Here is a 17,525-nt window from a genome sequence, read left to right as displayed (position 1 = left end):
TGCCGCTCTTAGTAATGTTTGCCTATCCACATTCAGCAGGTTGGCACCTGAACCGAAGTTGCTGCCGCAGGAGGAGGTAACCTACGCGGAACCTGTACTGGTTCCGCAACCGCCGAAACTTCAGTCCCCGAAAGGTACCATGAGGAAACCACCGCCAACGCCCACGGAAACCCTCTTTCAATTCCCGGACGGTTACGGTTTTCGCGGGGGTCCTCGCGGCGACAACTTCGGCACCCTTCGCTCCCATCAGGGGGACGCGTATCGCCGCAACGACGGCTTTGCGACCACGCGCAGCGTCAAGAAGGTTTATCTCTGAGAAACGAGCGAGGAGGGGGGTGGCCGTCACCGGAGCCTAGGACGGCCAGCGCGCAATCGCCACAACGCGACGTCGGCCAGCAGGAGTCGCGCTGTGACGTCCGGGGGACAGTCAAATCGTGAGCTCGCCGGTCCGAGGGCACTGGAATCGCCCTCGCCATCGTCGAGCGTGTCGTCGAGTTCCCCGTCCCCTCCCTCCTCGTCACCCTCGCCCACCCTTGTACCGATCGCCATGAGCGGCCAGCAGCCACCGCCGCCGCCAACGCCACCCTGCAGCTTCATATATCGATCATAGTCGTCGCCATCGTTTTCGTCGTCGCCATCATCGCCATCATCATCGTCATCGTCGTCATCGTCCTCGCCATCACGGTCGTTATCATTTACTTTTGGCTCGGCGATGCGAGGGGATGAGAGAGAGAAAGCGCATTCTACAGTCCTAGCGCGTTATTCCAAAATATATAGAGCGATTAATCGAGAGAATAATTCAGGCCAGAAATTTCGCAGTACTTCGATGGATGCCGCAGTGCTTTTCTTGCTTTCTTTTGATCCCGAATCCTTTTATTTTGCACGTAGCTTTCGTTTCAGTACCGATGTTGCTTTGCTGATCGTAATGAAAAATTAAAATGTTCAGAATTTTACGTCGATCGAGTCTAGATGTTATCGCTTTTTATTTGCATAACAGAAATCAGTTAAGGAATCTTCCTTGTGAAGTTGGTTGTCTATCACGAATATTGGAAAACGTCGAGTCGAATAGCTGTGCATAGATCAGTTTGTTGCAGGTTGCCTATTCACAAATCATCGCAGCGTCATAATGCAGCATTTCCTAGTCCTCGTAGGAACGACATTCCAGCCAGAAATGAGCGTTACGATGATTATTAACTCGTTTATCCGTGTATATTGTTGAATAAATAAGGCAAACGCAAACATTTTAGTGTAGCGATTGTCGGTTATCGTAGATCTTTAGTGCTAATCTGCATAAAAATGAACATGTAGAATACAGAACGAAAAAAGATTCTACGATTATCGATGCTCGAATTATAAACTCGAGTGAACTTTGGTGATTAGACTCGATTGACAAAATAGTGCGAACGTTACGCGGTGGTTCGCAACAAAATGTCGTAATCTCCACTATTTTATTAATTGACTATTAATATCGATATGTGTAATTGTAAAGTTACATAGCATAGTACTACGACAAGGCTTTTTTCATAAAGTCAATTAAAGGAGACTATCCGCAAACTCGAAACACGCAATTTTTCTAACGTTGTAATATTTAATACGAGTGATTGATAGTGCCATTATAGACCACGTAACACTGCTGCGTGCCTCGAAATTCGAAGACGATTATGGTGATCGACATTGTTGGCCGACTGTTTTTCGCGATTGACCAAATGAATCCATATTAACGCATTTAATTGTAAATAATAATATTTCTATGTTTTTATATTTGTATCTTTATCATTTCTTTTGTAATTTTTTCCTATTTTTATTTATATTTGAATATATTATTACAAGTATATAGTGCATTTATTTAAACCAGTGAAGACTACTAGATTTGAAAAGATGTTTGATCATGGTAAAATAACATTTAAAAGTTTTGATATGTTTTATATGAATGTTTTATATGAATCCGCGATTTAATATAATTTACATATGTTTATGTTTTTAATGTTTCAGTGAAATATGAAAATTTTCCAGTGATATCATCACATTATGCAAAAATTTATATTATGCATAAAATCGTGGAGATTGCTATATTGCATGGTTTAAGGACGTGTTGATTAATGTATCTACGCAGCAGCGAACTAACATGGATTACGTTGCTGCTGTTTATGGGATATTAAAGTAGTCCAAGATGATATTACTTTCTAGTTTCTCGTATGCGAATGTCGATTTATCTAGTTCTGTGTATGCTTCGGAGACGCGCATTCTCGACGCCTGCACATATACGTAAATAGAAAATGAAGAAAGCGAGAGAGCGGGAGATAAAGTGAGAGGCGCTTATATGTACATAATACGTATATACAAAGCATATACATCAGTTAGAAGTTATAAAGACAGAATTGAAAAACGGAGACGGAAATCAGTCCATCTGGGCCCGATGGTGTATGTAGACATCTATCTTAAAGTGCTTCTTATTTCAGTGTGTTTAGGGAAGTAAATATGTATGTGATATATTCTATATGACAAGATGCTCTCTGAGCGTCGGGAGTGACAAGAGAAACGTGGAGAGAGCTTTTTTTTCACTCGTAGGCTCTCTCGACGGATCTGAGACAAAGACGGACGCACGTGGTGATGGAATCTCATGGTCTTTTGTTCACAAGAATTCGTCGTTACGCTTTGTATATATTTTTTGTACGATTTTTTTCATAATCATTTTATTACGCAATTGTGCGTTACAATGATTTCTGACATCTCTGTCTCCCGCAATTCTACGGTGTCGCGAAGAAGCTACATTCCAGCAGATTGTCTTTCACCGATCGTGGAATTTTGTGAACAATCGAACCTGAACTCTTTGACACGCACACAACTACACACGGATATATACTACAGGTTGTAAACTTTTATAAAATTTTATTACCGTTCCTTTTTTTATTAAACGTTGAGTCATTTAATTTATCAATCCTGCGTTAAAATACATCCTGAGAGCTCGCCGAAAAATTATTCTTCAAACTAAGTAAGACTGAAAAGATCTCTCAAAGACGAGCCTCGATGCATTTATCTATTTCTTATATACATTTTTACAATTGGCATAAACAAGAAGAATCTTCTTTCGTCAAAATTTATATTAAACGTTTTTATCATTAATTGCTTAAGTGATCATCGTTCCAAGCACAAATTATTCTTCATTACACTTCGTTCGAAAACTAATGGAATTTTCTTAAACTAACGAAAAGCGAATTGTTAACTTTATTAATAGCATAAACTATTAGTCCTTGTGAATCAACGTAAATTTGTAAGAAGAAGAAAACGGCCGTGTGAGCCAATACCAACAGAAGAATTAATTCACCGATCGAACAAGATACAATGAAAAAAATACACAAATAAATGTGGAGATTATCCAAACTGCCACACAACATATAGACTGTAAGACAAAATTGATATTTTGTGCTTGAAACAAGAATAGCGATAGCAGGAACATCACTCTCTCTCACACAAAACACTTCTCGTGGTTATATTTTTCCACGTGGTTTGAAGCTGCCATATAATCAATCCGATATTCCTTGTCGCAAGTACATTTATCCCTCGGGAAACTAACTAGCATTTCTAATCGCTTGTTTCGCATCGCACGAAGGACGAATCTTTTTCTAAGTTTGATACGACAAACCGCTCATACCCAAATAAGGTTCTATCGAATAATTGTTTAGTGATTTTTTCGTAAAACGGAAGACTCAGGCATGATACCAAAGATATTAATTGTAAACTAGACACCGTTGATCATTGTAATGGTTAATCGTTAGAACGCGCACAAAAAATGGTATTCATTAACGATAGGAAGGTGGCCCCCTTGCACACAGACTCGGACACAGTTATACACAAAAACACGTACGTGCATACACGCGACACGCGTACAAGAGGAAAAGACAGACGTGTAAGAGAGGCAGACGTGTAAGGATGTTCACCTCATTAGCGAGTTTTAATAATCATGTTGACGACACTAGTTGGAAGACACTCGCGATATTAAGATCGTAGAATTGTACTAAACCGTTGGAATCAAGTAATGCATGAAAAAACAGGGCAATCGTGCACCACGAAGTATTTTTCAAGGGAAAATGAGAGAAAGAATTGAGAAAAAGAAACTGTCATGCGCGTGTGCGCAAATGTGTGAATGAGAGAGAGAGAGAGAGAGAGAGAGAGAGAGAGAGAGAATGCGTGTGTGCGCGTGTGTGTGCATGTGTGTATGGAAGAGACGGTGGGAATGAAAGCGAGAGATGTAGCGGTAGCTCGGTGTTCAAAAAAAAAATCAGAAGTCTAATAAGCTTACGATATTATTATCGAGCGTTGATGCTTTAATAAAAGGAAAATAAGTAAAAAAAAAAAAAGAAAAAAAAAACGAAGATTTGTATAAACGTGTTCAAAGAGCTCGTAACGTTCATGTTGTTTAAGCCAATAAGGAACGGATTCCATCCAAGACAATGACGCGATCAAATGATTAGGGCGACTTTCGACTCGGTATAAATGAATTCGTTTGTTTGGCATTGTTAATAAACGGGAAGGCGTGTGAGGAACATTGTTCGATTATAAGCTTCGCGTGATTTTGTGTTGTTTAACGAATGTCGCGGGAGACGTAATGATGTTTCATGCATTATTTCATTTCAATCCTTCGAAAACCCAAGAGAGTTATTCGTCTGTATATTTAATGGAGAGGAGATTTAGCCCCAGTTTACTTATAAATTGAAAACGGAAATGAACCTAGCAACACACAATAGATTTCCTTGTTGGCGAGGAGATCGGGTAGAAGATGAAGTATGTATAAGATGCGACTCGCGAGGATGTGGAAGCTTAGGAATAAGTAGAAGATTAGTAATGATTACATACGTATATAAATATAAATATATAAATATATAAATAAATATATAAATAAATAAATGAATATATATATATATATATATATATATATATATAAATACATATATATATATAGAACGCTTGAAACGTATATTAATATATGATATATATTATAACTTTTTATAAATATATTTTTCCGTCGAAGTCTAGCCTAGTTGATACATACACAGTTACGACTATTAATTTATCCGATATGATTATTATCGAGATCTAGCGTTAATTCAGACATCTTAGACGTCATAGTTTTACATGATAGGCAAGTTGTACGAATTGTAAGCCACTTAATGAAAGAGGAGGAGAGAATTAGTACCTAATGTTAAACAAATTTACTACTAGCGTTGAATTTCCGAAACGGGAGTCTTCTTCTCTTCGCAGCCATCCCCCGCACCCCCAAGTCCCCAGCCGTCGGAGGATTTCGCCGATCAGACGTTCCGTTTAAAGTGTGGCACACCAAGCAAAGAGTATATATATATATATATATAAAATATATATAAATATGTGTATATGTAAGAGATGGGAGAGAAAGAGAGGAAAAAAAAAGAGAGGACATTGTATTTTTCGAAATTCGCGTTTCAACGAAAACTCCATTGCCACGACGGCTAGAGTCTCGCGATTGTTAATCATTAAAAACGCGAATGAACGACCGCGGAAAAACGAGACTCCCGTTTCGCGCTTTGTAATTAAGTGAGGAAGAATGAGGAATCGGCGAAAAAAAAAAAATGAGCGGCGGGACGAGTATCCCCGTTCCCGCCTTCCTCGACGTTTATAGTCTGACAAGTGAGAGAGAGAGACAGTGTCGGTGATGTTTCTTTTTCCGACGGGGGTTGCTGGAGCCGCGTTTGGGTCTCCCCCGCGCGGCATTGTAAAATGAGCGAACATTAATAATAATAATAATAATAATAATAATATGATAATTAATACCTAAGAATAATCATAATAATGTAATAACATTGCGATACCAGAAGATTTTTAAAGGGAAAAAAAAACACTATAGCATTTATCAACGATAAAATAACGAGAATGTAACATGTATTTTGCTTCTTCCTAATACAGTGCCGTTTACGCTATTTTTTACTCTAACTAACTAGAAGCTCGGCGAAGTGTGCGTCCCGACGGAGACGGCCGCTCGGCAGCATGCGCTACTTTAAAAACGCCGGTCTGTATATTTAGTCGGCCATATGTATCCTTAAAATAACCGTTCGCGAAAAAAAAAAAAAAAGAATAAACACACCCAAATGTGACTCTGGCACACGTTCACGATCATTGTCATTGTCGCCGCCGCCGTCGTCGTCGTCGTCGTCGTCGTCGTCGTCGTCATCGTCATTATTATCCTCGGCTCCATCCTCGGCGGTGTGGCGCCGGCAAACAAAGAGGCAAAGACAGAGGATTTCCTTTAGGAGGGCGCCAAGTGGGAGGAAATACCGCAAATGCGCGCGCGCGTGTATGTGCGTGTCTGTATGTGTTGTGTGCGTATGTGTGCACGTGTGTGGCCCACTTGGATCGAGCAAGTTACTCGCCTCTCGTATTCTCGCGATTCCTCTTCGATAAGATCGCAATTCGTCGTTCGACGAATCATTTGCCGTTCGCCCCCACATCGGCCGGGGTTGAAATCCGCCGGAATGCGCTCGTTTGCCGCAAATTCGACAAGGCAGTGAGTTTCTCATCGTCACGTGCGTTTTTATCGTCGCGTCGCGGGCGGCATTCGTACCTCTCGACCCGGCGAACGTTCAGCGTTTCAGAGTCGAATGTCTCGCGAGCGTCACGACTGCGTTCGTCGCACGCTACTCGTTATCCGATCGTATGTTATTATTACTCTTGTATTACTCGTTATAGACGCGCGCACGTCGCGTGCCGTTCGCGAGATCGGTCATTTCCATGAAAATGGTGATCCGACGCGAGAATCATCCTGGCGTTTCCTCGCGCGGATTGACCCGGACAGAACATAAGTGCGGCGACGAGAGATGCAGATGCTGTACATTAAAATAGCGTTTAAAGTCGGAAGGCCGCGATTTCTAGCGTTTAAGAGTCTCTAATTAAAGTCACTGCAATTATCGCTTCGGACACACGCACCACACACACACACACACACACACACACACACACACACACACACACAACGATCGTTCGCGCGGCGTATATACACGTGGATATACGCATGCACACACGTGCAACTACACGCAGGACTTGTCAATTGATACGATCGGCCGCGATGTCGGCGGACCGGCATCGACTTATACTCGTCGAATTTAGAACTCACATCGCGTGCCATACGCGGTGCCAAATGTTACGTAACGATTTTGCATTTGTCGTATGATGTGCAGCGACACAAGGGGGGTAAGGCGGATCGCGATTTCGGGAACGTACGGTTCGAGGCACTGATCGATGGTCATTCAAGTAAATCAATTGATATGAGAGAGAGAGAGAGAGAGAGAGAGAGAAATTCCTCTTTTTTTTATATATATCACGATGAGATGCTCCGACATCGACGGGCGAACGAACGCCCAGCCTGTCTTGGTCTTGTCGAGCGCCGCAAGCCAGAGTCGCAATTTGGGGTGGTCCTTTGACTTAATTAATCGAGCAGGATTGTGTGTTTGTGTGTGCGTCTCCGCTGTGTGCACTCGTAGATCGCACCCCGTATCGGCGCGCAGCACACCGAACATCAGAGAGAAAATCGGAACAGCCACCCATTAATCGCTCGCAGACACCCATTCTGTATGGCACAGGGCAACGTGATGATTCGTATATTCGTTCGTTCGTTCGTTCGTTCGTTCGTTCGTACACTCGCGTGATTCACGGTAGCGTTTTTCTCGTGGCCGGTGCGCGAACGAAATTACCCGGTGTATTAAGGAGGAAAAGAAAATGGAAGCGAAGGGGGGAGCGATACTAATAATAACGATATTGCATTAATAATGAAGGTATATTATTGCCGATTATTATATTGTAACACACGAAGGAAAATGATGATATTAATACAATACTATTTATAAACTGCGAGAGAGGAGAGACGCGTGGGAAATACCCGACGAGGGGAGGGAGCGTGGCGCGAGTGAAGAGATTGAGGGGGAAGAGATTGGGATGAGAGAGAGAAAGAGAGAGAGAGAGAGAGAGAGAGAGAGAGAAGGTGGAAGCGAGGAGATAGGTAGTTTGGCAGTAGGCTGATGGTAGAGACACGGCACGTCTAATATTAACGAACAAAAAAAATAATTAAAAAAGTAAAGTATAAAATATCATAAACGCGAAAAAGGTACAGTAGTGGTTTACTATTGGCTGACACGTAGTGTGAATGCTGACATAGGAGAAGCATGCTGGCGAAGGAGAGCTTTTGTCGATTTTTCCGTGACGGGGTTGGATGGGACGGGACGGGAATGGGAATGGGAGGGTGATATACGAATCGCGGGATACGCGGGGAGGGTGAGTTTTGGGAGCGCGTGTTATAAATCGGCTTGTCCGGGATATGCTGATAGAGAAAGCGAAGATAAGGGTTTCTTTCCGCACTGTTTTGCCCATTACGTTGATTAATTCCCCGGTTCGTTGACCTCGACATACGTTTTGCAAGCTCGATATTTTCACTTTCTTGGACTTGAAATATTTGTTTTCTTTTTTTTACGTTTGATCATCGACATTTGTCGCGCGGTTACCGGTTGCGCAACATTTGTCTTTGTATTTGCTATACTTTTACACTTGACGTGACGCAACGTTGGCATTTTACTTTTACACTTGACGCAACGTTGGTATTTCCCGTCTAAAAGTTTCATGCTTGCGCGAAATAAGAATAAAAATATTAGCAGCGAGTCGACGAGCTTGCGGAGAAACGGCGCGGATGGGGTCGGTGAGAGATGAGAAAACGCGAGATGCTGCCAGAGAGGAAGAAAGAGAAAGAGAGAGAGAGAAAGAGAGAGAATGAGAGAATGAAAAATTAGAAGGAATGGTGGCGAAGTCTTGCGTGCGGTAGGATTAGGCGGGAGTGCGACAGGGCGAGAGAGGGGAATCTGATCGAGTGAGAGAGAGAAAGAGAAAGAAGAGAGAATGCGGAGGAACGATTGTAGATTCGGAAAGTCACTTAGCCAGCAGACTGCTGTTCATAGTGCCCTGTTATAGTGGGTTCCCTAGGCAGAGTGGCAGAGACGCGATTAAAAAAAAAAAAAAAGGAAAAAAAATATGAAAAAAAAAAAGGAAAGGTCGAACAGACACTATGAAGATCAGATAGTAAAGGGAGAGGAAGAGAGGACAAGCTAACAGTTAGGTAAGAAATGGCGCGATTTAGTTTTACCGTTAAACAACCGAATTTGCATCTGGAAGACGACCGATAATATACTTGTACGGATCCTCCGATCTGCGAGATAGTCGGAAAGCTGCATGAGATCGTTATAAATCGTCGACAGCGATGAGACTACGACTTTTGTGCGAACGACGTGTCGAACGCGAACGTTCGTCGAGACTCCCTCGTCGAGAGTCTCATTATCGCTCGATTGTCTTCGGAACGTCCGATTCATGTCACCTCGAAGCCATACGAATATGCTCCTGGCGATGAAATGCGATCTGTCTTCGCAAAAAATGTTTCTTTTTTTTTTTTTTTTTTGATACTGTCATGTAAAAACAGACGACGATTACGTCGTGCGAAAAGAGAGTAGTTTAACGTCGCTGGATTCTTAACAGCGCGATACTCTGTGACCGTTTCGAGTCCTGGCGGCGTAATCGGAAACGATGTAGACGAGAAGATCCATTCGTACGGGCTTTGCGAGCTCCCGTCGAGATCTATATTCTCGAGATCCTCGTCCAATTTATTGGGTTCCCGGGCCCCCGTGGAGAATTTTAAAGCGCGATGAATAGCGAGAAGAGAGAAAGGGAGATTTGCGAAACGAAAGGCGAGAGAAAATTGTCTAGAGGAAACGAGGCACTCCGCCCTCTGCCCACGGGACCCTAATCTATTTTTCAGAATACGCTATTGTGATTATTACTATATGATAACAATTTAAAAAACTAAAACGACAAAAATACCTTGTATCATTGTTTATTATACGAATTCCGACGATTATATTATTTATAATGTTAATAATCTATATTAACGATATAATTACCACCATTATACCATTATTATATTTAGTACTATTAGAGAGTGAGGCTGCTACGCTGTATTAATGAATTAAGTAACTAAAGAATTAAGTGACTCATCCTCACTTTTTTTAGACTTTACATATAAATATATATAAACACACGTAAAAAGACTAAACGCACTTCTCTCACGTTACTGCGTTCGCATCGATGATTTACACATTTCGTTCCAAACGTTCGATCACCTTTCTTTCCTGGGCGCTACTCAGTCGACGTTTCTGCTTTCGTTGAACCTGTTTGCATTCGACGACTACGTTATTTTATATATCATAATAGGTATAGACTGTACCATGAAATATTAAGTAAAAATAAATTTGATTAGGTAATACGCCACCCCTTTCTCATAAGAATTCTATCCATGTTAGCATGCATCCCTCTTTTCACTTCCCATCATTAACATTTCTTAGATAAGTGAAAAAATTTTGTATGTGAAGATCTTTTTCTCATCCTTTTATTTTTTTTCACATTTTTATTCATTGGCAAATTTAATTATCAATGACTTTATTTATAACATAAAATCGTTAAATAAATTTGAAGTGACGTTTTTCTTATCCGTAATAAATTTTTATGCGTATAAAATCAAATAGAATTATTAAAATTAAAAACAAAATTAAAGTCTGGAAGCATAAGATAATTTCTATTTTTTTTTATTTTATTGTTCATCATAAAAGGATAAAAAGTGAATTGTGGGACAAATGGTGGATGCGAAGGGCAAATTGCAGCATTACATATTTGTTTTATTATCTTCATTTAATTGTAGCACATACTATTTCCAAAAATTCATAAGTACGACGTAGATAAAAAAGTACAAATATTTACAAAATATTGTAAAAAAGAAATCGATTTGGAACGCCTAAGGATATGAACGTTATTTCAAATGAGCTTCCCGTACGCTGTTCACTCTGTCATCGTATATGACTAGACATATTGGACATAATAGGTAGCTTTCACGAAACTCGCCGGCACAGCGATCGGTGTGCCTTGTTGCTTTCTTTATGGCAGTGGTGATAATCCATGATTAATATCTGAGCGAATGATATGAGCACACAGGACTTGGATAATTGGCCTTAACTTTACGTACTCGTAAACTGCGGGGTTAGAGATCGCTGTAACGTACATTCTTAACGTAGTTTATGTTACAAGCAGTGATGAGTCGTACACAGATACGGAATCCATGCTTTTTTCACGCGCGTTTCTCGGATGAATTTCACATTATTTCAACAAAATTGTCGAATTACTTCGAATTCGCATCGCTGTTGAACGCTACGACGAATTGCGAAAATATTAGACATATTTCCAATCCCCGTCGATATTTTCATACGAACGAGTTTTAACATTTCTCTGCGTCAAGAGACTCTCTTCTTGAGATAAATTTTGTGAAATGTTCGTAAAAATCCGCAAATTGTGTGAAATCCACCTCGGATTTCATACTACTGAATACGCTCGCCATCACTGATCACAAGGATATTTCTTGACGTATATAGCGAACATTTAGGAAGCATTATAAAATTCGCTCGTAGAGACGCCACGAGCTCGAGTGATTCGATTTACTTTGAAAGATTATTCATTTCGTGCTTTTACGTATCCTTAATTAGAGCGCTCACGAATACACGATGATGCTCTCGCAGGCAAAGTGCCTTCGCGGTGCCTCCGCCTCATGCTTTTTCCGGTACGACGAGAGTGCGTTAAATTAGAGAACAATCGCATTTATCATTGGCAGTGTTATACATCAGTGCTTCGTACATCTACTAATATGCGTATATAATACATCATATTTATATTAGCATGCACAGAGCCGAACACTCATTATTTCTATCTAATTTTTTCCGAGATGAAATTTCTGAAACAATTTTAGACAGCTAGCCAATGGCAAACAGATAAAGTCAAATCGGTCTCATTGAATCGATTTGCTTTTTTTCTTTCTATTAATTCCGCATTCAAATCTTTTTGTTATTCGAAACACGTATTAAATTAACAAAATACGGGGGAATCGATTTTATTGACTGTTTGTAAAAGTTTTAGTCTTTTTTTTTTCATCGCACGCTGTGATACAATTATTTAAAATTCCATTTCCATGGATTTTTAAAAAAGGCATCAAAATCTATGAAATATTATATCATTATTAATAATATCGCAAAAATTGAAATCCGATTTGCATTATTTATTGAAAATCCGTCGCAAATATAAGAGGAACAGAACAGAACGGTTTGATTTTACGTTATAAAAAATATATATAATATTGCAGAAAATAAAAAAATTTGTTTCGACAAGATTAAAACTTTTATACACACGCAATATATATATATATATATATATATATATATATATATATATATATATATATGTAAATAATTCGTGATTCAATGAGTCGTTACTTTTTGATAAAGATATTCTGCACGAATTAAAACTCGTTTTGATAAAGATCGATATTAACAAAGGACTGATAGCTCTTTCAACATATCAAATTACTCTTTTTTGTTGTTTCGAAAATAGTAAGCGGTCTCGTTTATATTCACATGTGAAATTCACATGAAACTCTATTTATCGAATCGCATGCTGATCGACGAAGCCGAACTAATGCGATTAACTAATTTTGCACGGCTCTATGCGCGCGTCAATCTTTCAAAAATTATTGAAATCGATAAGTCCTCGTAACACGCAAGAATAAGTTATAAAGTCACGCGATTATTTCTATCCGCTGTCTATCTCGATTAAAAATTGTTATCTTTACCGGTGATTCTCCTTTTTTTTTTTTCTTTTGTATCCTTCGAACACTTGGCCTTCGAAGCATCAACGGAAGTCTTGCGTAAAATGGAAGAAGCGAATGTGCGCACCATAATTGCCTCGCGAGTTCTCTCCCTACGGTCCCTTACAGTAGAATTAAATGCAAAAATAGGTGCGAAACGTTGAAACTTACGTTAAAGTATGAACGTTGATTTTTCGTTGTATAAATCGGATAATACGGGGTCGAGTATATATTCAGCACATCCCTCTCATTGGACCATCGCGAATAGATTGTTCGCGCTATTTATCAAACCGTAGATCCCGAATGCAAAAATATCGCGAGCGATATTTATTTCGCCTCTGATCTGATCGACTCTAATTTCCGTGTGTAAAAATAGGCTTTTCAAGTATGTCATTCTGTTATATCGCTGTAATCATTCTCTCGGCGTTTAGCCGCGCGTGCCACGATCTTTTTACCTCTGATATCAATCCACGATGAAATTCTTTGCCATAGTAAAAAGTCATGGGGGACTCGAATGATCACGTTAATGGAAATTAACACGATAATTCATGGTAGTCTTTTTCGCGCTTAAAAAAGGAGCTTACGCGTATACCAGCGTATACCATCGGTGTATGTACAAGGCCGTCTTTTTCGTCAAGTACGAGTGGTCGATTGCATTTTTATCACACATAAATATATACGTTATAAATAATATACGTTATAAAAAGTTTCTTTTTATGCTTAGTGGTGTAACGCGTATAGAAGTAAATAGGCGGAGATAAGACTTCCTTCGTCATTTGATATGGTCGTGATACTTTCTTAATATGCATGTCATTGCAGCGTCGAGTTCGATCAGATTCAATCGAGATCGTCCGTGTGATCCCGGAAAATTCGATTGAACGTTCCCGTTCTCGATTTTCGTTACCTAACAATTAACGTATCTTACGAGTATTCGATGTGTGATGATGATACTTATTATTATATCGATACTGTATACTAAGTATTGCATTAATGGCGTAATAATGTGTAATGGGCCCATACAGATCGTTACTTAGTTCGACGATAGAAGAACAGTCATTGGAGCGGAAATGTTACTCGAAATAAATATTACTTATCGAGCTTTCTTATCGAGCTAGTGGACGCGACAGAATACTGTAATACGAATAATTATTGTGGAACCAATGATTTTTTTATGTCGTTCTCTACCTGATAATATATATAATATAACAGGGAAGCAATAAAGGAGATCGACATATAACGTTCAATGATCGCATAACACGGAGATTGCTCGATCACGTGTTTTTTTTTCGGAAAACAACGTTCGTGTAAAAACGATAAAAGAATCTAAATCAAAATATGATAATGATAAATAAATCTCTGAAGCGAATTCCAAATATAAAATATATAAAAACTCTTCTCATACGATGAAGATGCCACTTGATTACATGCAACGACGTGCATTTAAATGATATACACGATGTGTGACGTGCGACTTGAATTCCGCGTAAAGTTTATACATCACGTTTTGCGATGACGTCATTGAAACACGTAATCCTCGCATTCGATGATTAATGAGCAAGCATTTTCCCTTTTACAAAAAAGTAGGATTCCCTATAATTCATTATGCATATATAATCGATACGAAGCGTTTAACATGAAAGCCGGTTAATTATTTTCGCGTGCGAAGCCGCGGCATTCTCGTATCCCTCCTCCTCGCACGGGAGGGATTATCGCCGCGTAATCATCGGCACTTGTCAGCCTTACCTCTCGACGTACAGCTCCGCACAATTATTACCCCTATTGCAGTATTTCCGATATTCAAAGCCTCGCACAATTCGATCACGAATCTAGTCTATAGGCAGCTGTCGACTACAATTTCGCCTATTTTCGAGACCACCTCGTCAAAGGTTGGTCTCTCGCGCGGATCATTCGCCCAACACTGAGTCTGCAATTCTTGAAGAGCCGGCGGTGCCGCCTTATGCGGCTTCCACGTGAGCGTTTGCGCCTTGAGCTGAGTCAGCACGGACTCGTCGTTCAATTTGTTGAACGGTAATTCGCCCTGGTGGAACATCTCCCAGACTAGGCACGAGAACGAATATACATCGCTCTTGGTGGAGTACTCGTCCTCGTACACGGCTTCGTAGGGCAGCCATCTTAACGGAATGACCTGATTTCGATGCTTCGTATATTCTTGCTGATACGGCTCTTTGGTCATGCATGGTAGCGAGATCTTGATCGTCAAATTGCTGGCGATCAAACAATTACGCGCGGCTATGTCCTTGTGTACCAATCGATTATCGGCTAAATGTTTTAGGCCCTTTGCGGCCTGATTTGACAGCGACAATATTTGCGCCACTGACAGCTGAGGCGCACGCGGCGGCTTCGATTCGTGTGTCGGACTGGAATTATTATCCTTTCGCGAAGCAATCAAGAATTGTTTCAAGTCACCCCAGTCAGTGTATTCCAGGATCATATAATCGGGCTCCTCCTCTCGACATAAACCGATCAGCTTGACGACATTCTCATGATTAAGTTTATAGACGAGATCTAGATGCCGTTTAAATTCTTGAAGAGCAATCTCATCTTTTGTGTTTATGAGACTCTTGACCATAACCAAAGACTCTTTGTCACCATCAACCTGATACTTAGTAGAATAAATCTCACCGAATTCACCCCGACCAAGAGGCTTCAATTCTTTTAAATTGCTTCGCGAGACTGCGATTTTATCATAATTTGACTTGGATTTTTTAGACTGATTGCTACTCTGGCTGTGAGCAGTATCCGCGCCATCACTCTTGTTGTGGGAATCACGATTCTCCTTCTTCTTACTCGTCGAATTTACTTTATTCCCAGTTTCTTTCAATTCCGTTTGTTCTTCCTGTACGTCACCGTTCTCCAATTTTTCTAGAATTTATAGATATACATATTGATTTAAATATTTGCAATATTCATCAAATTATATATATATTAATATTGACAACGTACCTTCCGTTTGTTCCTGCAGATATTGTTGCTTTCTACGACGACGACGATAACGACAATATAACATGAGACCAACGACGAGCACCATATATCCTGCGGCTGCGCTAAGAGTAATCGTTACAGTCTTAGTCATCATCGTTCCTTCATCATTTGTCTCTAAATCCATGTCGGTTCTATAATTATCTCCAGCTGCAATAATAATTATTCTGACATAAAATAATCATATCAATTTGCAATAAATTTACAATAAGACAGAGAGAGAAAGAGAGAGAGAAAGAAAGAGAGAGAGAGAGAGAGAGAGAGAGAGAATTTAGAAATTATAAGTTATAATAATGTAATAATAAATAATTGTACCTTTTACGTTTAATTGAACTTCCTCTCGTTTTAGACCTCCGCTATTACCAGCGGTACATCCGTACTTTCCTTCGTCACTAAGATATACCTCCTTAATGTACAAACTTCCATTACTTAACACTTCGAATCGAGGATTATCTAGATTATTCATGCGAGAATCTTTATCCCATTGAATAGTCGGTTTAGGATCACCCTCGGCGGCACAATGTATCATCACAGGATATCCCTCGATCGCCTCTGTTGGATTTTGCGGTTGTACCGTGAATTTCGGCGCGACTGTGAAAAACAATCGAGTATATTAATTCATAATATAAAAATCAATTTATTACTATCACTAAATACCCGCGCGATATGCAAAATACTCACTAACTACATCAATGTTAATCGTGTGATTAATGGATCCCTGGGCGTTGCTCGCGATACAAGTGTATTGACCCTTGTCCTCCTCCAATACGCCGTTGAAGTGTAGAGTGCCATTAATATCCTGAACATGTTTGGGGAATTCCTCGTCCTCACCCTCCTTGACCCATTTCACCGTGGGATTCGTCGCACCCTGGGCCTTGCACGATACCTTTGCCGTGGAGCCGAGCTCCAGGCGTTTATTGACAGGCTGTGGCGAGAATTTCAACTTCTCCTCGACTGTGAGAACAGCCTGGTCCGAAAACAGGGACGGGAAACCCATGGTGAATACCTGACACATGTAGTGCCCCTTATCGGACAGGTCGACGCTCTTGAAGTGCAAGGTAACATTGCCATGATTATCGGTAACGCGGTATCTCGTCGGGCCGCCCGATTCCCTCAGCTGCGTCCCGTCCTTCAACCAGTGCACGTTCGTTACCGGCGGTTCCATACCGGAATACGAACAAGTCAGCGTCACGGAATCACCTTCCATCACGCTGAGCGACTCTGGGGAGCTTATTATACTTGGCGGAGCTAGAAAATATATGATAAAAAATACAATTTGCAACTTTTCTGAATTATTATGCGATAAGAATTTCCTTCGAATTAATTATATTAATAAAAATATTCATCACCTTTAATAACTTTTAACTTATAATTCTCTATCGAGAGAAAAATTGTATACTCACTTGATATAACTATTTGGACGGATATATCCGTTTCACCGGCAAGATTCTCGGCCATGCAAGTGTAATTACCGTCGTCCTCGTTCATCCGTGCCCTCGCAATGATGAGCGTGTTGTCTTGTACACGCACAGGGCCGGTATCGCTTATAATATGTCCTGTGGGATCTTTCCAATAAACCTTGGGCGGAGGAAGTCCTAAGGGCTCCAGACAACTTATTTGGAATTCTTGATCCTCGCCGACAATCGCCATTTGAGTTGGAAGTTTCGGTTCGAAGGCGGCCATCGAAAAATTTAGCAAATCTGCAAGTATTTTACATATATATAAAAAATTTTGTTTATTGTTCAATAAGTATAATAAGAAGTTAATCATTTACTTCAAAATA

At 40.3% G+C, this 17,525-nt stretch overlaps 2 protein-coding genes across 4 annotated transcripts in view; one reads left to right on the top strand and one right to left on the bottom strand.

Moving 5' to 3' along the window:
• The window catches only part of Sema1a (semaphorin 1a), a 225,185-nt gene extending 214,856 nt beyond the window's left edge, over nucleotides 1–10,329 (top strand). The window contains exon 10 of one of the 3 annotated variants that reach the window (XM_089079208.1): nucleotides 40–10,329. In XM_089079208.1, the coding sequence (XP_088935334.1) occupies nucleotides 40–316 (277 nt within the window). In that variant the 3' untranslated portion in view covers nucleotides 317–10,329. Of the gene's footprint in view, nucleotides 1–12 lie in introns of all 3 variants that reach the window. The other 2 variants (XM_089079205.1, XM_089079206.1) reach the window with 2 other exon arrangements.
• Nucleotides 10,330–10,727: 398 nt separating this feature from the next.
• LOC105422484 (tyrosine-protein kinase-like otk) overlaps nucleotides 10,728–17,525 on the bottom strand; it is a 44,832-nt gene continuing 38,034 nt past the window's right edge. Inside the window, exons 5-9 of the mRNA XM_011631863.3 lie at nucleotides 17,146–17,442; nucleotides 16,424–16,990; nucleotides 16,058–16,333; nucleotides 15,707–15,892; nucleotides 10,728–15,625 (exon numbers count right to left, since the gene is read on the bottom strand). Coding sequence (XP_011630165.2) covers nucleotides 14,574–15,625; nucleotides 15,707–15,892; nucleotides 16,058–16,333; nucleotides 16,424–16,990; nucleotides 17,146–17,442 — 2,378 coding nt within the window. The 3' untranslated portion in view covers nucleotides 10,728–14,573. The remainder of the gene's footprint in view (nucleotides 15,626–15,706; nucleotides 15,893–16,057; nucleotides 16,334–16,423; nucleotides 16,991–17,145; nucleotides 17,443–17,525) is intronic.

Source organism: Pogonomyrmex barbatus, unplaced genomic scaffold (genome assembly GCF_055798465.1).
Source record: "Pogonomyrmex barbatus isolate J1 unplaced genomic scaffold, ASM5579846v1 scaffold3, whole genome shotgun sequence".
Taxonomy (NCBI): Eukaryota; Metazoa; Arthropoda; class Insecta; order Hymenoptera; family Formicidae; genus Pogonomyrmex; species Pogonomyrmex barbatus.
Note: the sequence above shows the minus strand (reverse complement) of the source record. Positions and strands in the feature narration are given on the sequence as shown.